This window comes from Schistocerca serialis, chromosome 5 (genome assembly GCF_023864345.2).
Source record: "Schistocerca serialis cubense isolate TAMUIC-IGC-003099 chromosome 5, iqSchSeri2.2, whole genome shotgun sequence".
Taxonomy (NCBI): Eukaryota; Metazoa; Arthropoda; class Insecta; order Orthoptera; family Acrididae; genus Schistocerca; species Schistocerca serialis.
Genome location: NC_064642.1, coordinates 235,203,981 through 235,227,326, shown reverse-complemented (window position 1 = coordinate 235,227,326; position 23,346 = coordinate 235,203,981). Strand labels below are relative to the sequence as shown.

General features: G+C 36.1%; 1 protein-coding gene across 1 annotated transcript in view; it reads right to left on the bottom strand.

Annotated features, from left to right (window-relative positions):
- Positions 1–23,346, bottom strand: part of LOC126480790 (solute carrier family 35 member C2) — an 87,138-nt gene that overhangs the window by 16,336 nt on the left and 47,456 nt on the right. Inside the window, exons 4-6 of the mRNA XM_050104101.1 lie at positions 20,566–20,684; positions 14,949–15,082; positions 2,432–2,607 (exon numbers count right to left, since the gene is read on the bottom strand). Of these exons, the coding sequence (XP_049960058.1) occupies positions 2,432–2,607; positions 14,949–15,082; positions 20,566–20,684 (429 nt within the window). The remainder of the gene's footprint in view (positions 1–2,431; positions 2,608–14,948; positions 15,083–20,565; positions 20,685–23,346) is intronic.

The following is a 23,346-nucleotide window of genomic DNA, read 5'->3' as shown; positions in this document are numbered from 1 at the left end:
TGTTGTTTTCTGTTGTATCACAATGAAGTAACCTTCACATGTTGCTTCACTGCAGAAGCCATTTCACTGTGATGGCACATACAATAGGAATCAGAAAAATTTGCAGATATGCATTCTTGATATGTCGACATTGCAACGAATGTCCTTAGGTAATAACTGAAAACCTGATGATGAAATTGCTTGGAAATACACAATGGCGAATTAAAAATGTTATTGGAAAGAAACTAGATGGATTTCATTGTTAAGATTTCAATTCATTTCACAGTATTGGTTTCGCTAACAAAAGCCTCTATGGTTATCATGAAACAAGACAATTCTGTTGCAAAAACAGCTCTCCTGTTTGAATCAGGTGACATATGACCACATTAAAGACCAACTAAGCAGTGGACCAACAAGTCTTACATGCACAACAGTCAACTTAGTCAATAGTAGAGGAATATAGAGGAGATGCAGTAAGAGAGACAGAGAGAGAGTATTAAGGAGAATAATGATTGTTTATTGTTAATACAAAGTACATATTAAGTTTCTACGATTTGCATGTTTTTTGTTGCTGTGTACCATGACTCAAGTGTGTTATAAGAATTGTGACTGGTGTTAGTTCTACAGCATCTCGTAGACGCCTCTTCAAAAACTTGTATTTTGGCAGCAGGTTTCAGAATACATATATTTATTTATGTCATTTGTAACTAACAATATTTCTAATAAATGAAAAGCATCAGTTTGCTTTTGTTCTACAGTATTACTTTTATTGTGTTAACCAGTTTTTGGCTTACAAGACCATCTTCAGACATTTACTAAGTATTTTCACCAAAGAAGTTACAATGTTTGTAAACAACATTGGAATAGAAGTTACACGTCTAGATTGAAGCAGAGACATACAGTAAGTAACATCTTTGACTGTGGTGGCAATGCATTCAAAAAGTAAAAAATTGAACAGTAAATAAATAAAAATGGAGTAGACAGGAAAAATCTTTAACACAAAATAGGAACAGCATGCCTTCATAACAGTTTCTATTAATAAACAAAAATAATAAAATAAAATGAAATTAGTGCTTGGCAAGGCTGCTTCAGGAGGTATAAAACATGGAGAGTGATACATAAACCAATTAAAACAAGAAACAATTATCAATGTAACTACAGAATACATAAGGAACTTAAGCAATATCAATAAGATAAACAGAAACATAAATAAATAAATGCAGGAAAATGGAGTTTGAGGGAACATACAGTAAATGCAATCTTTGAGAGTGTGGCGCTACTGCACTTTTAAAAGGTAAAAAGGCTGAACAATATACAAATACAAAAGGATCAAACAGGAAACACTGACATTATATTCAAAACTGTGGCTATGTAACAGTTTGCATTAAATAAATGAACAAAGTAAAATAAAATAAAAAAAACAATATTTGATGAGACAACTACAAGAGGTATTAAACATGGGCAGTAATACAAGTACCGGTTAAAAGAAAGCCTTAACAATTGAAACTAGTCTATATGGAGTAAATAGACAACTTCAATAAATCAAAAGAACTTAATGAATACAGGAAAATGGGAATATGTAGGAACAGGCAGTGTGGGAAGTAATGAACAATAGAGATGATTATATGAAGTTTAGGAGAGGGGAAATGGTGAGCTGTGCCTGGTCATTTAGGACCAAACAACAATCTAAACAATGGGTTACCAAGGGAGAACCTGCGCCAAAAAAGGCGAAGACCGTTCCTTCGGCCGAAAAGGTTATGGCGACTGTCTTTTGGGATTCGCAAGGGATAATCCTCATCGACTATCTGGAAAAGGGTAAAACTATTACATGTGCATATTATTCATCATTATTGGACCATTTGAAAACCAATCTGCAAGAAAAACTCCAGCGATTGGACCTCAAAAAAGTCTTTTTCTATCACCACAATGCAACAGCACACACCTCAGCAGTTGTTGCAATATTAATGGAAATAGTATTCCAACTCGTTTCACATTCCCCCTATTCTCCAGACTTGGCTCCCTCGGACTACTATTTGTTCCCAAATTTGAAGAAATGGCTGGCAGGACAAAGATTTTATTCAAATGAGGAGGCGATTGCAGCAACTAATATCTGTTTCGCAGACTTGGACATTTCCTGTTATTCGGAAGGGATCAACAAATTATTAGAACAGTGTTGGATGAAGCGTATAAGTCTAAAAGGAGACTACGTCGAAAAATAAAAAAGGTTTACCCCAAAAACGTAAGTAGTTTTTATTTTTGCACAGACTTTTCAAACACCCCTCATATTTCACTCTTCAAAAATTTGGAGAACTTAATTTAGTTTTACATCCAATTTGCCCAACTCTGAGGTGTAATTTAAGTACATGCTTGGTAAAAACAGTACACAGATATACAGTAAACTTTCACACAGCCATCACTGAAACAAGCAGAACAGAAAAAGGGGCCAACTTACCTTGACAATCCCAGCAATAGATAAAGTAAGACTTGATGTTTGGCAAACTACTAAAAATTCTGCAATTTCCATCAGATACCCAAGGATTGCTCCAAACAGAACAACACCTGCAGAATGAAGAATTTGGCTGGCACTATGATATCGGAATGTGTGACAGCTGCTTGCTATGCTATGACCTGCAGAAAATAAAAACACTACATAATAAGCTAATAAAGAATGTAAAATGCAAGATCACATCTGATATCACTGCACCAGCTTCATAACCAAATAAGAAGTACTGTTTATAAAATATAATGTTTTTCTAGGTTTTAGTGCGAATATTCATAGTAAAGTTTCAAACAAGCAAAAATAAATTATGAGTACAATATCAAGGCAGTTGAGTATGCATCGAATAGATATAAAAGATTTGTTACCTCAAAAGTAGTTCACACAATCATCAAAACATTTATGCTTTGGAAGCAGAACAATTAAGCTTCTCCTTGAAAAAATTCTTGAAGCACTAACAAAAGTCACAAACCCAGTCACACACATCTTTGCACATTCGAAGCTCTGTGTGTGTGTGTGTGTGTGTGTGTGTGTGTGTGTGTTTTATGGGGGAGGGGGGGGGGTGTTATTTGAAAGTTGTAAAATAATAGACCTGGATTGTAAAGAGGATGCAGTAGTCAGGATGATCTGTAATGCTACTAAATAGCGACATGCTTGAAACTGGCCTTGGCAAGAAGTTTTTGTCAGGTATTCAGTTGGAAAATATTTCAGCATCAGCCCTCCAGTTTTAAATTTTTCAGATTTTATGCTGTATGAAATACATTAAAATAATTTTGCAAACAGTAAGATGAACAATGCGTGCAACTGCCTATACATGTGGATTTGTTAATGGTGTAAGACTAAAGTCCATATTTACCCCAACTTTTCAGGGACATATAACTCCTGTGAATTTAAACACAAATAGTATTGATGTTCTTGTGTTCTGGCACTGTGTCATTATTTCAGTATGTAGGTATCCAACATTTCAGACTTTTTTCTGAGGCCTTCCTCCAAAAACTGAGTGCATACTACGACGCAAATTTAAGAATAGGAAGATGAGATAGATGAAGATGAGGTGGCAGATGTGAGAAGAATTGGACAGAACACTGAAAGACCTAAGTGGTAACAATGCCCCTGGAACTATCAGTTTAACAAAACATAGTTGCAAAATCCTTACACAAATGTTTACAGAATAATGGAAATGATAAAACCCAACCTTGGTGAAGGGCAGTCTGGGTTCTGGAGAAATATAGGAACATGTGACACAATTCTCACCTTTTGACTTACCTTAGAACATAGGTTACAAAAGATCCAAACCCGTATTTATAGCATTTGTAGACTTACAACAAGCTTCTGGCACTGTTGACTGGAATACATTCTTTCAAATTCTGTAGGTAGCAGGGTTAATTGTACAGAAACCAGACGGCAGTTATAAGAGTTGACGGACATGAAAGGAAAGCAGTGGTTGAGAAGAGTGTGAGGTAGGGTTGTAATCTTTCCCTGATGTTATTCAACCTGCACACTTGATCAAGCAGTAAAGGGAACCAAGGAAGGATTTGGAAAGAGAATTAAAGATCAGAGAGAAGAAATAATTGTGTCAAAGATGGCAAAAGATTTGGATGAACAGTTGAATGGTACGGATAGTGCCTCAAAAAGAGATTATAAGGTGAATATCAAGAAAAGTAAAACACAGGTAATGGAGTACATGCAAATTATATCAGGTGATGCTGAGGGAAACCAAAAGTAGTAGATGAGGTTTGTTATTTGGGCAGTAAAATAACAAAGGATGCCCAAAGTAGAGAGGATATAAAATGCAGACTGACTACAGCATGGAAAGCATTCCTGAAAAAGAGGAATTTGTTAACAGTGGATAAAAACATAAGTGTTAGGAAGTCTTTTCTAAAGGTATTTGTCAGGAATGTAGATTTGTCTGGAATGTAGCCTTTTACGGAACTGAAACATGAACGATAAGCAGTCTAGAAAAGAAGAGAATAGAAGCATTCGAAATGTGGTGGTCCAGAAGATCAGATGGGTAGATTGCATAACTAATAAAGAGGTGCTGAATAGAATTGGGGAGAAAAGAAATCTGTGGTACAGTTTTTCTAATAGAAGGGATTGTTTGACAGGAGACATTCTGAGACATCAAGAAATCGTCAACTTAGTATTAGAGCAAAGTTTGGTAGGAAAAAATGACAGAGACAAATACAGTAAGCAGGTTCAAATTGGTGTGGTTTGCAGCAGTTATTTGGAGATGAAGAGGCTTGCACAGGATAGAGTAGTGTGGAGAGCTGCAACAAACTAGTCTTTCAACAGAAGAGCTAACTAAAACGTTTACCATATGTATCACAGTAAATGTTAATCATAGGCTGTTCACTCAAATTAGAGAGTGAAGAAGTAAGTGGTGGGGTGTGAGTGGCACTTTGTTTGTGTTTGAGTAAGCAAGCATAAACATATGCAAGGTGCCATTTACACCCCATCTTTTAGCACTTGTATCCATGAGAACACTTTCTCCAATCATGGCAATGATATCGAACAGCCAATAATGCCCTTAAATTTGCAAACATTTGACACTGGGCCCTTGTGTGTAGCCAGTTCATGGATTTTAACTGGGCCCTGGATGTTTTCCTCTATTTGTCTTTCAGATGATCTGCCTACATACAACTGTCACATTTTTGGATGATCTGGACTGACTGGATTCACTTCACCTTCAATCTTCCATACAAGTTTCTCTGTAACATTTTCCCATTAGGGAAATCCAGTTTAAACAGCAGTAAACATATTTTCTGTTGCATACTTGAAGTACTCATTACCAGTCTTCCATACTGTTAATACACTATGTGATCAAAAGTATCTGGACAGCTGGCTGAAAATGACTTACAAGTTCATCACGCCCTCCATCAGCAATGCTGAAATTCAATATGGTGCTGGCCCACCTTTTGCCTTCATGACAGCCTCCACTCTCACAGGCATATGTTCAATCAGGTGATGGAAGGTTTCTTGGGGAATGGCAGCCCATTCTTCATGGAGTGCTGCACTGAGAAGAGGTACCAATGTCGGTTGGTGAGGCCTGGCCTAAAGCTGACGTTCCAAAACATCCCAAAGGTGTCCTATAGGATTCAGGTCAGGACTCTGTGCAGGCCACTCCATTACAGGAATGTTACTGTCATGTAACCACTCCACCACAAGCCGTGCATTATGAATAGGTGCTTGATTGTGTTGAAAGATGCAATCACCACCCGCGAATTGTTCTTCAATAGTGGGAAGCAAGAAGGTGCTTAAAACATCAATGTAGGACTGTGCTGTGATAGTGTCACGCAAAACAACAAGGGGTGCAAGCCCCCTCCATGAAAAACACGACCACACCATAACACCACCGCCTCCGAATTTTACTGTTGGCACTACACACGCTGGCAGATGACATTCACCGGGCATTCGCCGTACACACACCCTGCCACTGGATCGCCACATTGTGTACCGTGATTTGTCACTCCACACAATGTTTTCCCACTGTTCAATCATCCAATCTTTACACTAACAGCAAGCGAGGCGTCATTTGGCATTTACCGGCATGACGTCTGGCTTATGAGCAGCCACTTGACCATGAAAACCAAGTTTTCTCACCTTCCACCAAACTGTCATAGTACTTGCCATCAATCCTGATGCAGTTTGGAATTCCTGTGTGACGGTCTGGTTAGATGTGTGCCTATTACACATTATGACCCCCTTCAACTGTCGGCGGTCTCTGTGAGTCAACACACAAGGTCAGCCTGTACGCTTTTGTGCTGTACGTGTCCCTTCGCATTTCCACTTCACTATCACATCGGAAACGGTGGACCTAGGGATGTTTAGGAGTGTGGAAATCTTGCGTACAGACGTATGACACAAGTGACACCCAATCATCTGACCACGTTAGAAGTCCTTGAGTTCTGCGGAGCTCTCTCACAATGTCTAATGACTACTGAGGTTGCTGATATGGAGTACGTGGCAGTAGGTGGCAGCGCAATGCACCTAATATGAAAAACGTATGTTTTTGGGGGTGTCCGGGTACTTTTGATGACATAGTGTATGTTGTTTCAGGACTCACCAACGATAACTTAATAGTGAGCGTTGGACAATAGATTTGAAAGTTACAAGGTTGAATTCTCAGTCAACCCTGCAATTTTTTTTTGCCTGTTATTGGTTCTGATGATGATTTGTTAAAATGAAAAATGACGAATTTCATCCTGGCTCAGAGTCCATCTTAAACTCTGTGTTACCTTACAACTGGCTGGAGAAGATGGTTCTCAAATTCTGAAAGAAGGTATGAGTAGACATCGGATAGTGACATTGTGATGAAATCTCAAATAAACCACTGGAAGCAATTTCCGTTTCTCCTTATATCTGGGACATTTTGAATGGCTCTTCCTGACCAACACCTTCTATAACTTTCCGGTATCTTGACCATACTTTTTATTATTTCCAAAATCGCCTTACATGTTTTGACATTCCATCATTTTCACAAGCTATAAGTACAACACACAAGATATGAAAATAGGTCACATTTCATCAAGGCATCATACACTGTTATATTTTGACTAAAGTTCAGTCTTGATCACGTCATGTATGTTTTAATGATACAGGTGACCGGTTTCGGTTCTTTCTACAAAACCATCATCAGACCTGTGGATAAATTTTAAGAAATACTAGATACCAATCTTTAAATAAGATGAAAGTGTCTAATGATGTCAAACTTTAACAAGATAAAATAAAATTAATTATACCCTGGCTCCTTTATGATGGTACGTTTCTTTTGCCATGGGTATAACTAGTCTTATATTTTAAAAAACAAAAGAGTAGATGCTTTTATTATAAAATTTCGTCAAAAAGGTCGTAATAATATTTTTCACGAAAATCTAATTGTTCATTGAGCAGCTTTGATGATTTGGTTTTCAAATGAGCATATATCTCGATTTCTTCTAGGATATTCATAAGTAAGCCTTTATTTGCATAATGAAGAACTTGTAAATTCTGTTGTACTGTCCCCTCAGCATGATTATTGAATGCTACATGATGACCAAATACGGACTTTGTTCGTGAGGTACCCGACGTATGTTCTTTGTACCTTACTGCAAAATTTCGACCTGTTTGGCCGATATATATTTTCTCACAGTCTCTACATTGGATCTTGTACACTCCTGATCTGGTAGATTTTCCATTATCTTTACTTACAGTATGTCTTAATTTTTGTTGTAAAGTATTGTTAGTTGTAAATGCTATTGTTATTCCAGAATTTTTGAATAAATTAGTAATTCTATCTGATATGTTTGTTTCCCATATATGTCATCTTCATATATTTTGGAATACCTATTAGTGGAGTACTTTGTGATTGTTGTACTTTATTAAAAATGATATCTACCTGTCGTGTGTCAAAAGAGTTTGTTTTTGCAATTTGTTTTAAGATGGTCATTTCCTTTTTGATTTCATTAGTTTCTAGTGGTAATTTTAGTATTCGGTGTATCACAGACTTAAAAAATCCGTTCCGTGATCCGAGGCATGTTCCCTTTTTGAAAGCAGTTGATTTATCCACTACTGGCTTGCTAGGCCTATCGCAGCTTCACCAGAGCCCCGTTAGCCGTCACGTTTCAGGGTTCCCATAGGGCCTTCTCAGCTACCGTAGCGGTCCTGGGGCACATGAAGTCCCCGCTGTACATCGCCCCTAAAGGCAATCCCCTACTTTGTGCCGTTGCCCATCTCCCACGACTTGGACGAGGGGTTGGACTTATGGGTGAACTTCAAGTACCTGGGAAGCGTGATTGAAAGTAAGGGGGGAAACGCAATGGAAATAAATGAAAGGTGCAGAAAAGCAGGGCAGTTCTACAAATGCATTAGGGGGCTTATTTGGAGCAAGGAGGTGCCACAGAAATCCAAGGGAATTATATACCGAACCTACTTTGTCCCCATATTGACATACGGAAGTGAGACATGGGTAATGCACAAAAGCGACAAAAGTAGAATACAGGCTAGTGAAATGAAGTTCCAGAGGAGCAGGTTGGGTGTAACAAGACGAGACAGATTGCGAAATTTGTATGTGAGGGAAAGACTAAAGGAGGAACCAGTACAGGACAGGATAGAAAAATCAAGACTGCAGTGGTATGGACACATGAAGAGAATGGATGAGGGAAGAATTCCAAAGAGGATGTTTGATCTGCAACTGGAGGGGAAGAGGCCCAGAGGAAGACCAAGAGATAGATGGGTGAAGGGAGTGAAGGAATGTGTGATGAGAAGAGGAGAGAACTGGACGAAGGTGGAAGAGGGGGAATGGTGGAAAGACAGAACACGATGGAGAGGCTTGTGTTCCCGACAGACCCAGCCAGTGGCTGGAAACTGTCCAAGATGATGATGATGACAGACTTAAAAAATGCTTTTTTATACTTGTCAGGATGACATGATGTGGCATTAATAATAACATCAGTGGTTGTAGGTTTCCTGTATATGGTGAATAAATGTTTCCCATTGTTATTAGTTATAGTGAGATCTAGGTAGTTAATAGATTTTCGATTTTCATGCTCAGCTGTAAATTGTAACTTTGGATGCATAGAGTTTAATTTTATAACAAGTTTCTCAATTTCATCTTTTGAACCATTATAAAGCAATAATGTATCGTCTACATATCGCTTGTAATATATGATTTTATTTGCGATATCAGGGTTATTTTTCAGGAATTGCATCTCAATGTGGTTCACGAAAATGTCTGCAACTGTCCCAGCTAAAGAATTACCCATTGCTAAGCCATCTTTCTGACAATAGATTTTAGTATTAAAAGAGAAATAATTGTAATCTAAAGTGCATTCAAGCAGTTCTATAAATTCGATTATTTCTTCTTTAGTCATATTTTTGTATTGTATTAAGTTATCCCTAATTATATTAATCGTCTCATTAATGGGTATATTTGTATATAAATTTTTAATATCTAATGAGGCGAAACTTGCACTAGTTGGAATGTCTATGTTGTGGATTTGTTGTGCTAGTTCATAACTGTTTTTGATACTGAAATTGCTGTCATATGTATAGAATGCTTTCAAAATTTTATTAAGTTTCATATTTAGTTTATATGAAGGACTTCTTTTGTAGTTGACAATAGGTCGTATAGATTTCTCTTTTTTATGCACTTTAATCTGTGATCTTAATTTAGGTATTTGGGGATTCATATTTTTCATCATATTCTTTTCTTCAGGGGTCAAGAGGTGATTATTTTCATCGATCAATTTCTTGATCTTTAGCTGGAACTTTGGAGTGGGATCTTTAGTTACTTCAACGATCCCATTTTCATTAAAAAATGAGAGTGTTTTAAATATATAATCGTCTTCTTTAATAATAACAAGGGTATTTCCTTTATCGGCCTTTACCACAATTGCTTTCTCTGCTAGTAGTTTATTATTGATATTTTTAAGTGTTTTATGTTCAGTTTTTTTATGCAGTTTATTTTTCTCTTTTAAAATTAAATCCTTCGTTTTTAGGGCTATCTTGCATGCTTTGGGTTTATTTACTTTCGATATTTTGCTTGTTGCTATAACATCAGCAATTATGTGTTTAACATTCGTATTATTTAGTGGGGGAGTTAAGTTATATTTTAAGCCTTTGTCAAGAAGTGATATTTCGGACTTTGTGAACTGAATATCTGTAAGATTCATTGTCCTCGGATAAAATTGATGTATATTGTTGACCTTTTCTAAAAGCTCATTGAACAATTAAATTTTCGCGAAAAATATTATTACGACCTTTTTGACGAAATTTTATAATAAAAGCATCTACTCTTTTGTTTTTTAAAATATAAGACTAGTTATACCCATGGAAAAAAAAACGTATCATCATAAAGGAGCCAGGGTATGATTAATTTTATTTTATCTTATTAAAGTTTGACATCATTAGACACTTTCATCTTATTTAAAGATTGGTATCTAGTATTTCTTAAAATTTATCCACAGGTCTGATGATGGTTTTGTAGAAAGAACTGAAACTGGTCACCTGTATCATTAAAATATACATGACGTGATCAAGACTGAACTTTAGTCAAAATATAACAATTTATTGATCACTGCTTTCCAAAAATGTCTACCAAAATTGTACAAAATTTGTCTAGTCAGGCAATTGGAAATTACAAAAGGTTTAGAAATATTAGAACCAAAATTATGAAACTTGGTATGAAAATCAAATTTAATAAAACTTGCCTCATGGAACATATCATACCAAAATATGCTAGAATCAATATCCAATCCAAATCTAGTAATGTAACATATGTACAACAAAAGAGTAGTATTTTATGGATTAAATCTGAAATTAGAGAAGCTTTTAAGATAAAAGATCTTTTAAGTAATGAACTCTCACCCTTGATTTTTTCTATTTTACTAAGCAGCATTGATGAGAAAATAGACTTTTTACGTAAAGCGATTACCCAAAGACATAAGAGAAAAACTGATTTACTCGTAGCTAAACAACAAAATAAGCTTTTAGAAAAGGTCAACAATATACATCAATTTTATCCAAGGACAATGAATCTTACAGACATTCAGTTCACAAAGTCCGAAATATCACTACTTGACAAAGGCTTAAAATATAACTTAACTCCCCCACTAAATAATACGAATGTTAAACACATAATTGCTGATGTTATAGCAACAAGCAAAATATCGAAAGTAAATAAACCCAAAGCATGCAAGATAGCCCTAAAAACGAAGGATTTAATTTTAAAAGAGAAAAATAAACTGCATAAAAAAACTGAACATAAAACACTTAAAAATATCAATAATAAACTACTAGCAGAGAAAGCAATTGTGGTAAAGGCCGATAAAGGAAATACCCTTGTTATTATTAAAGAAGACGATTATATATTTAAAACACTCTCATTTTTTAATGAAAATGGGATCGTTGAAGTAACTAAAGATCCCACTCCAAAGTTCCAGCTAAAGATCAAGAAATTGATCGATGAAAATAATCACCTCTTGACCCCTGAAGAAAAGAATATGATGAAAAATATGAATCCCCAAATACCTAAATTATGATCACAGATTAAACTGCATAAAAAAGAGAAATCTATACGACCTATTGTCAACTACAAAAGAAGTCCTTCATATAAACTAAATATGAAACTTAATAAAATTTTGAAAGCATTCTATACATATGACAGCAATTTCAGTATCAAAAACAGTTATGAACTAGCACAACAAATCCACAATATAGACATTCCAACTAGTGCAAGTTTCGCCTCATTAGATATTAAAAATTTATATACAAATATACCCATTAATGAGACGATTAATATAATTAGGGATAACTTAATACAATACAAAAATATGACTAAAGAAGAAATAATCGAATTTATAGAACTGCTTGAATGCACTTTAGATTACAATTATTTCTCTTTTAATACTAAAATCTATTGTCAGAAAGATGGCTTAGCAATGGGTAATTCTTTAGCTGGGACAGTTGCAGACATTTTCGTGAACCACATTGAGATGCAATTCCTGAAAAATAACCCTGATATCGCAAATAAAATCATATATTACAAGCGATATGTAGACGATACATTATTGCTTTATAATGGTTCAAAAGATGAAATTGAGAAACTTGCTATAAAATTAAACTCTATGCATCCAAAGTTACAATTTACAGTTGAGCATGAAAATCGAAAATCTATTAACTACCTAGATCTCACTATAACTAATAACAATGGGAAACATTTATTCACCATATACAGGAAACCTACAACCACTGATGTTATTATTAATGCCACATCATGTCATCCTGACAAGTATAAAAAAGCATTTTTTAAGTCTGTGATACACCGAATACTAAAATTACCACTAGAAACTAATGAAATCAAAAAGGAAATGACCATCTTAAAACAAATTGCAAAAACAAACTCTTTTGACACACGACAGGTAGATATCATTTATAATAAAGTACAACAATCACAAAGTACTCCACTAATAGGTAATCCAAAATATATGAAGATGACATATATGGGAAACATATCAGATAGAATTACTAATTTATTCAAAAATTCTGGAATAACAATAGCATTTACAACTAACAATACTTTACAACAAAAATTAAGACATACTGTAAGTAAAGATAATGGAAAATCTACCAGATCAGGAGTGTACAAGATCCAATGTAGAGACTGTGAGAAAATATATATCGGCCAAACAGGTCGAAATTTTGCAGTAAGGTACAAAGAACATACGTCGGGTACCTCACGAACAAAGTCCGTATTTGGTCATCATGTAGCATTCAATAATCAGGCGGAGGGGACAGTACAACAGAATTTACAAGTTCTTCATTATGCAAATAAAGGCTTAGTTATGAATATCCTAGAAGAAATCGAGATATATGCTCATTTGAAAACCAAATCATCAATGCTGCTCAATGAACAATTAGATTTTCGTGAAAAATATTATTACGACCTTTTTGACGAAATTTTATAATACAAGCATCTACTCTTTTGTTTTTTAAAATATAAGACTAGTTATACCCATGGCAAAAGAAATGTACCATCATAAAGGAGCCAGGGTATAATTAATTTTATTTTATCTTGTTAAAGTTTGACATCATTAGACACTTTCATCTTATTTAAAGATTGGTATCTAGTATTTCTTAAAATTTATCCACAGGTCTGATGATGGTTTTGTAGAAAGAACCGAAACCGGTCACCTGTATCATTAAAACATACATGACGTGATCAAGACTGAACTTTAGTCAAAATATAACAATTTATTGATCACTGCTTTCCAAAAATGTCTACCAAAATTGTACATCATACACTGAGCAGAATATGGTTTTGTAGCTAAATGAACTAGTTCTCTCCTATACATGTCCCTTAGTCTACATGCAACTGTTATTTCAATTCTAACCCTTGTTACTTTGTAGACTATTTAATCCTGGCTGCTATCGTGGATGTTGCATATTTTGGTAGAATTCTCTGGAATAAATGTGTTTTGTTGAAGTATATTTTCGTCCTGTACTTCAGCTAAAAGAGCATATTCCACTCACTATATTGTGTCTCTAACCAATGGCAAACTGTAACATACTTCCATATCTTTTGAAATCATTTTTGTATTGTATGAGGGTTGCCCAGAAAGTAATGCACAGAATTTTTTTTCTTAGCCAAAAACAATGCTACAAATACGAAACATTACTTATGTATTATTTGAAGTCTCCTGAGACAGCCAAGTATCCGTCACTTCCGACTAATAGTGTAGCTGCAGGACAGCTCCAAAAAGGTGTGTGTAAGGGTTGTATGTTACAAGCAACGTGCCATCATTGAATTTCTCACTGCAGAGAAAGAAAGTGGGGGAATATTCACAAATGCTTGTGCAAAGTCTAGGGACATCTGCTGTCGACAGAAGTACAGTTAGTCACTGGGCATGGAGGGTGAGATCATCAGAAGGCGGTTCGGTGGATCTCCACAATTTGCAGTCGTCAGGGACACCACCTACAGTGAACACACCTGAGCTAGCCCCTTCGGACTTCCACTTGTTTGGGCTATGAAAGGATGCCATTCGTGGAAGACATTTTAAGGAGGATGAGGATGTGATTCACACAGTGAAGCACTGGCTCCACAAGCCAGGATTCGTACTGACAGGGCATACATACCCTTGTTTCGCGCTGGAGGAAGGCCATAGAACAGGATGGAGATTACGTGGAAAAATAGGGTGTGTAGATAGAACACCATTCTTTCGTGAGTGTAATTATCATTACGTTCAAGAAGGAATTGTTGAAGAAAAAATGTGGTTGATTACTTTCTGGGCAACTCTCATATTTTATAGTCTTTGAAAATGGCTGAATGTCAAAACGCAAAGGAAATTTTGGAAATTATAAAAAGTGTGGCCAAGACATTTGAAAGTTATTAAAGTGCATCCAAATGGCTGCTTTGCCTCATAGAGTTTCATGCAAATTGCAGCAACAACCTTTTGATAAGCATCCCATTTTAACAAGTTTAAACCTGTGTCTTAGAATGGGACACAAATGTGGACAGCTGCCTTTGTGGACTACATGACCTCATCTCACTTGCTGAAAGCTTTCAGTAAAGGTCATTTCAGCCCATGCAGAAAGAAAATGGCATCACCTTGACAAGGCATGAACTTGTGTGTCAAGTTGCTATTACAGTATCTATGGGTTTCCAGATGGCTGTCCTCCCCCCTCCCGCTACTTCTTCCTGGCTCTATAGAAAAGACAGTAAGAATATGAAAGAATGACATTTTGGGACAGGTGAAGTAAAGTTTTTACATGTAATTGGAATGACTGAAGCCCACAAAAACAAATATATCTGAGAACATCATTACAAATTGGGTAGAGAGTTATTCTCAAAAGTGACTGTAATGAAGGAAAAAGACTTAATTTTATACGACTTTTTGCTGATACATTTTTATAGCAGCTACCTTTACGTTCACAAGAAAACTCATAAAATTAACAAGTAGTATCATAATGGTAGTTTTTTTATGCATTTGTGAATTACCTTCAAAAGCCACTGCAAATGGTAGAACAGACACAATCATCCAAGGCTGTACATGGTATACCATGTCCACTGGATTTGACAGACCTAATTCTGATTTCTGCATGATAAGCTGAGCTAATGTCCAGCGAAGGCCACTGAAAGATTAAATAATACACTTTGAAGTAACTTATCTTTATTGACAGTTATGTAATACAAATGAGGCATTCCTGAGTTACTGTTTAGCATGTGATTTCAGTCTTGAAATAATCATTCCAAATTTCTTTGCCTCTTACTGCACAGAAGGAGTAAACACAAAAAACAAATAAGTACTTGCAGGCAAGAAAACATTTGTGGTTGCCAACGACACACACTGAAGCAGGTCTGGCTGAGACAATCAAAAATACTAAAATCATACATATTTCATTTTTGAAAAGGTAGATCATGACTCAGCACATAGCGGAAGCATCGAGTTGCAGACAGGCACAATGAAAAAGAATGTTAGAACTATTTCAGTTTTTGGGCAAAGTCATACTTCAGTAGTAGGAAACTCATACAAATATGCACAAGTGTGTGCCAGTTTGGTAGTGCAGTCAGGTCTTAGCAACCAGAGACAGTGGTCATTTCGGTGTGTGAGTTGTTCTTATGGGAGTTTTCTATTTCTGAAGAAGGACTTTGTCTGAAAGGTGAACTATTTATAGCATTGTTTTTCACTGTGTCTGTCTGCAACACACGGACTTCTCTATGTGGTGAGTGGTAACCTATTCTTTCCATAATGTTGTTATTCCAACAGGGACTTTCCATTGTTTGATATTATATTTTTGGTTTGATTTCTGTTTCTTGTCCAAGCGTTTTATATCCTCACAGAACTTTACTGTGCATGATTTATACGAGGGCTATCCACATGGTACATTACGTTTTGGAATTAAAAATAAATAAAGAATTGGAATTTTTTTTTTATTATATACAGATGGAAGCCACACTTAAATACTACTTTTCTACATAGTTGTCATTTAAATTAAGGCACTTATCATAGCGATGGACGAGCTTGGAAATTCCTTCGTCGTAAAATTCGGCCGCTTGCGCCTTCAACCACGTAATGACTGTCTTTTGGGACAGAAAAGGTGTGATTTTCGTGGATTTCCTGGAAAGAGGCACTACAATAAACTCTCAAAGGTATTGCCAAACTCTGCACAACCTCAGAAGAGCAATACAAAACAAGCACAGGGGAAAGTTGGGCTCAAAGATCTTGCTGATTCACGACAACGCCCGGGCCCACACGGCAAATGCACTCGTGAAGTTCTCGAATCTTTCAAGTGGGAGTTGTTTCCTCATCCGCATACAGTCCCGACCTGGCACCGAGCGACTTCCACTTATTCCCAGCAATGAAGAAGTGGTTGGCTATGCAGCGTTTTGATGACGATGCACAGCTTCAAGAAGAGGTAACCACGAGGTTGAAGGCGCAGGCGGCCGAATTTTACGACGAAGGAATTTCCAAGCTCGTCCATCGCTACGATAAGTGCCTTAATTTAAATGGCAACTATGTAGAAAAGTAGTATTGAAGTGTGGCTTTCATCTGTATATAATAAAAAAAATTTCCAATTCTTTATTTATTTTTAATTCCAAAACGTAATGTACTTTGTGGATATCCCTCGTACTTTACACTAGAATGTCATACAGTTTTGTTCATTTTTTTACACTTTTCCTGTCTACTTCTGTTTCTTTCTCTCTTTAAAGAGCCTTTGAAGGAGCCTACATTCTAGAGACTGTACACTATTTCATTTTATTACTAGCTATGCACTACTTTCTACAACTGATTCATAAGGGCTATTTCAATGTGCTTTTAGATCTCATTTATTAGACTGATTTTTTTTTTTAATTTTATGTTTTCGCTTTAGAATTGCAGAAAAAGCTACATTAAATACAAGAGTGTATCACTACATTAGTGTATAAATAAAATAATTTATGTTACAAATGTAACATAAATTTAACATTGATAATACACATAGAAAGTGCCAAATTTGATGAAAGGCAAAATGTGCAGCAAATCGATGATCAGAACCATTAAAAATGTCTTGTTTTAATAAATTACATCCACACACTTAATTACTTTGTGCAAATTGACACATCATAATTAATGTAACTAAAAAAACTGTCATTAAAAGCACTGAATGAAGAACCAAAAATTCATTATGAAAGTAAGTATTTAGTTGACTAAATGTGAAGCCAACGCCACTCTTCTTATAGCAAAAATTGTGATGTACCTAAAATAAAAGTGGCGAGAACCATTGCCTCTCAAAAAGTGGAAAAACTTACAGTCTAGAACCTGCTGGCAGAAAGTGCAGAGCTGTCAAATATTTATAGATAAAAAATTCTACATGAGGCACAGTATGAGTTTAGAAAGTGCAGATTTCCCAGCACAGCAACAGTGAGGTTTGTAGCTCCAGTAACAACAACACTAGCAGACTAGGATTTGTTGTTGACATTACGAAGGCATTTCAGTGTGATTGTCACAACAAATTAATAGAAAGAATTTTGTTGCTAATGTGTAACAGGTAAAATGGCTGAAATTATAAAAGCATTTGAGACAGATGAGACACAGTAGAAGTTTATGCAGGTAAAACACATGACAAGCTAATAGCACGTTCAAATAATGTATGGCCTAAGTTATTCCATTATCATTCCCAGAGTTTCATAATGAAAAATCATTATCTAGTCTGTCCTAAACTTGCATTAAAGTCTCCCATTATCACCGTGTAGTGGTATTTGCTGTAATTTATCTAGTTCTGTAACTCTCCACATATGTCTTCCAGCTAATGATCAGAATTCAGCTTGTTTACTTTCAAAACCAGGATTGCTATTCTACCTAAAGTTCTTGTTTACAATGAAATTTACATCTGACTACAACACCCCCCCCCCCCCCTCACACACACACACACACACACACACACACACACACACACACACACACACACACACACACGAAAGGAATAATAATTGTGTTCCTCTCTAATAAAAATATATGTCTTGATTTTAATTTTTAATTTTAGTTCATCTTGTTTTTCTCAATGCACATGTAATAACATTACTATATTCAATTTGATCTTACTTGTTTTCTTTCTCAAATTTACTGACCTATCTTCAGATCCCGATGTTCACCAAATAACTAGTTGGTTTCCAGAGCCCATACTATACTGTATTTAATTAAACTTTGAGACATTAGGTGCAAGTGCAGAGAGAGATTGGTATGCCCTGTGGCATGAAGCTATTGCCTGAGTTTCCTCAGTACACTACTGCCAACATTCTCTCTGCTGGCTCATACACCAATCTCTTATGAACTCATACATCATTAGGGCATCCAGCCAACATTCCAACCTGTGATACACCAGCCTTTCATGGCCTGAAGTTCCATGATCACCTGCACTGTGCTAAGCCCTGACAGAGCAGTGCTCCTAGCAACCTCAGCCCAGACATGAGTGCTTCTGAATGTGAACAGTTCTTATGCTGCATTTTTATGTACATTACATCCTTGTCCCTTTGATGTGGAAGTAAATAGTGCCCTCACAGCTTCAATCTCCTGCAAAAGGCAAGGTTCGGAGTTCAGGCATGGCCTGGTACATAGTGGCAATAAGGTCATTAGAGAGGAACACAAGCTCAGAGAAGGGGATAGGAAAGAAAGTGGGTGTGCCTTTTCACAGCAAACATCTCAGAATTTGCATTAAATGCTTTTGGAAACTCATGAAAAATTTAAATCGAGATGACTGTGTGAGGAATTAGCTCCATTCTGTGTTAACCACTACGCCACCTTTCTCAGTTCAAAATCAACATAATAACTGCCGTAATGGTGCAAAAATGCAATTAATAGGTACTTACAATAATAATAATAATAACAACAACAACAGTAGTAGAAGTAGAAGTAGTAGTAGTAGTAGTAGTAGTAGAAATTGATAAGTGTTGGTAAAGAAAAGGATCTCCAAATTGAAATTACAATCACATAAAAATTAAAAAACTTCCACTTACCAGAGAGTAATAGATACAGACAACAACAGAAGACAACACAAACACAACCATCTGAAACCACATGTCCTTGTCGTCTAGCAAAAGAGAGGAAAAGTTTGGAGGAACTGCGGCCATTTAGGAATTAAGTGGGAGAGCTATCTCATCTACAATTCAGGTGCAGGGGGACACAGTATAATAGAATGAAAAGGAGATCTACAATCATTGTTTCTGCAAAGAAATGAGAACAATTAAAATCATTTTAGAACCTCATCAAAATTGGGGAGCATATCAATGGTACTTGCACACATGGTAACTTGGATACATCTTCCTCCAAAGTTGAAAGTGGTAAATTTTCTGCTTTTCTTGAACTTCATGGATTATCTCCATACCTGCTATTAACTCTTTTGTGGCCATCTTTGATATTAATAATGTGCTATAAAATTATGAGACTGAATTTTTGGCCAATATGTACCTCCAAGAGGTGAAATTTTTAGTCCTGCTGAAAACTTTAGTAGTTTTCATAGCCGAGAGAGAGAGAGAGAGAGAGAGAGAGAGAGAGAGAGAGAGAGAAAGAGAGAGAGAGAGAGAGAATGTTCTACAGCATCGCAGGAGAGCCTCTGTGAAGTTTGGAAGGTAGGAGACGAGGTACTGGCAGAAGTAAAGCTGTGAGGGCAGGGTGTGAGTCGTGCTTGGGTAGCTCAGATGAGCACTTGCCCCCGAGAGGCAGAGGTCCCCAGTTAGAGTCTCGGTCTGGCACACAGTTTTAACCTGCCAGAAAGTTTCATTTCAGTGCACACTCCACTGCAGAGTGAAAATTTCATTACTAAAGAGGATGTCACTCAGGTCACAGGATGAGAGGGACCCACTTGTTGTCTGAGTGGCCCGCTCCTCCTCTTTCGCCTTAGCCAGCACGTCCTCCTTTCCCCCTGCGGAAGGAACTAATAGGAACAAAAGTTAGAATAGTTCCTTTTATTTTTATATGTGTATACTGGTATTATTCCAGGTAGGAATATCAACATTGTAGGAAAAGATATATTACTACTTACCGTAAAGATAACATGCTATGTTGTAAATAGGCACTATTAAAAGACACTTCCACGCAAGCTTTTGGAAACAGCTTTCATCAGAAAAAGGGAAACACACACATGGCATTCTAAACTATGGTGCCGGAGTTGGTGGTCATGTGTGTGTGAGGTATGCTTGCTTGTGTGAATGAAGGCTTTGGCTGAAAGTTTATGTGTAAGTGTCTTTTAATTGTGCCTGTCTGAAACTTACCATGTTATCTTTACTGTAAGTAGCAATCTATCTTTTCTTACATTATTGGTAGTGCTAAAATTTTTGCCTCCTGAAGTAATGGCCAACAACTATGTCTCATAATTTTGTTTTTCTCAAGTGAAATTTTCTATACAATCACTGATGTGCTACTTGTTTTATGAAAATATTACCAACAAACTGTTATATTTATGTTGAGAGCAGGGTCTCCAGCTGAAATTAATTTCGATTACCATTTTCTATGTATATATTTTTTTAAAAAGATGTTTTTAACAGGTGACAAAAGAATAGCACCAAGACTGTTGCAAAAATGCATCCAAAGCTACTGTAAGAATCATTTATAAGATAGAAAAATCTGTTTTTTACGAACCTCATGAATGAAGCAAGCAAAGTGATCATGAAACCTTCCAAGCTGAACTGAGTGGCTTTATATGTAAAAAGAAATAAACCACTTGATATCATCAAAACTATTGCAACCAAAGACCAAGACTGAAACATAAAGAACAATGTTTGCATTAGAGGAGTGAGAAGTACACACGCGTTCTTAAGAGTCATCATTTTATAGTGAATATACTTTTTTCCGTTCCTTTTTCTTGCCATTAATAATAGAAAAGCCTCATCATTTAGGAAAAGAAAAAAAAATAAACTACAAAATTCTGATACACAGTAATTAAGAAGTATCAAAATTCAGATCATCACAGCCAGATTTTTAATTATGATTTCTTTACTGGAAAATTACTCATAACATCTGTATACTGTCATTAAATTGGATCATTTTAGCCAATGTAGATATCAAAACACAACTCTATCTTCAGGGCTGCAAATGACTTCTGAGGGGCCTTCATTGTAATGTCAACATGATGAAAATGCATGAATGTAACCCCTTGCTTGCAAATGACATTTGAGGTGACATTGAGGTGACACACACACACACACACACACACACACACACACACACACACACACACACAAATTCATTCACCCAAGCAAGTATAGTCAGTCTGTAAACTCAAGGGCAAGCAGTGCTTTTGGTGGGGAAAGTGGCCTTTCCTGGAAAAACCCTGTCACTGGCCTACAGGGGCACCCAAAATCAGTTGCCCATTACCTGTTTTCTGGTGTAGATCAGCATGCAATGATATGCGTCGATTCTGTTAGTGTGATCTTATTTGCCAGCATCAGTCAGTTAACTTTGTGTACATACTGATATATTTCGATATCCGGAAGCTATGGATAATCGTCCTGCTTTGCAACAAAATGTGCAGAATACGAAGAAGAGGAGCTGTGTGTGGAGTAACGAGCGTTCGATCGCCTCTAATGTTATTACAGTGTGTGTTAAAGATGTGCCACAAAAAGAATTGTTGACTAATATTACCTGCCCAATTAAAGGGCTGCAATTTATGCAGATATCAGCCTCACCACTATAATACAAAGCATAAGAAAGGAACACGAAAATAAATCACAAAGGAAAACTAGTAATTTTGGGACAAAACCCATCTTTATAGGCAGTTTCACAAAATTTGTCATTCGACAAATGATGGAGGACTTTAACATAAATCAAAAAATAGTGCCAACATTACGAAAATTGCTTACTGCCATAAAACAAAAAATCCATTTTTTTTCAGCAGAAGGATGTTTTACACAACACTGCTTGAAATGGAATTTACCTGGAAAAAATCTGTAAGTAAACAAAAGATTCTGGTAGAGAGAAAGGATATAATTGACTGGCGATATACGTGCTGATCCAAGTGAGAAAATTAAGGGGGCGAGGCAGAAATTTCTTTTATATCAATGAAACTTAGGCGGACAACAACATTACTTACAGCAAATGTTAGCAGGGTCCTGACATTGATGGCTTTATGGACACTGTTAGCAGATGCAATAGGATTATTGTGGTCAATACTGGATCGACAGATGGGCTTTTATCCAACGCACTGTTAATTTATAAAGCGGGATATGCAACAAGGGTCTACCATGGGCAAATAAACTACAAAAATTTTTCAAATTCAGTATTGACTAATTCCACATCAGCCACCTGACTGTGTTACTGTTATGGACAACATTTGACATCACAAGAACAAGCATAACAAAGCTGCAAATAGGTTCTCGAATAAAAGGGAAATGATTGATTGGTTATTAAAAAGTAAGGTGGAAGCTGATTTGTCAGTGAGAAAACCAAATTATTTGATTTACTGAAACAACATAAGCCGGAAGACAAAGTATTTGAAACTAATAAAATACCTGAAGCTCATGGACACACGGTGCTGTAGCTTCCACCATGTAACTGTGACTTAAATCCAATTGAATTGGCATGGGAAAAACTTAAATATTTCATCAGAGGAAGAAATATTCTTGAAGATATTTGTATGACGAAGTTATTGCAGTTGGTGAAAGAAGGTATGTAGCAATTTTCTGAGTTTTCGTTTCTGATTGCAAACTAAATTTTACAGTAACCAAAAAAATGCATATAGAAACACTAGTCCCAATTGTTACAGGTTTTGAAACTATAAGTCAAGATGACTGGAGTGCATACTGCCTCTACATAGAGAAACTTGAAAGAAAGTACTGGGATAAGGATGGGATTACTGATGACATAGGCCTACTAGACGCCCTAGTTATTAATTTAAATAGTGACAATGTTGACAATAATGACAGTGACACTGTTGATGATGACCTCTACAATATGATGTATGTAAACAGGCAATGAATAATTTCTTAAAAAAATACCGTATGTATGCTTTCAAACCATGACCATGAATCATTTCTTAAAAAATGTGATATGTATGCTTTCAAACCTTTGTCCATACACTACAAATTTTCTCTTGGTAGGAATGTACTACATGGTAGTAAAAGTGATAAACAGTTTTCGAAGATAAATGCAGTCAAATATGGTCCAAAGCAATAAATATCTTTATCACTAGTTGTACAAAAACAGCAATAATTTAAGAACTTCATGCAAAAATTAATTAACTTTTTGCTAATAGAATGTGCTTATGGGACAGTAGCATTTGAATATATTCTATCACTAAATCTCTATCTTGGTTACTATTTAAAACATTCCCAATTACAGACTACACATTTATGCCAGTGTTTTTCCAATTCACGAAACACTTATGGAACTGTTTCCCTGGGATAGTTTAATGCTATCTTAAGG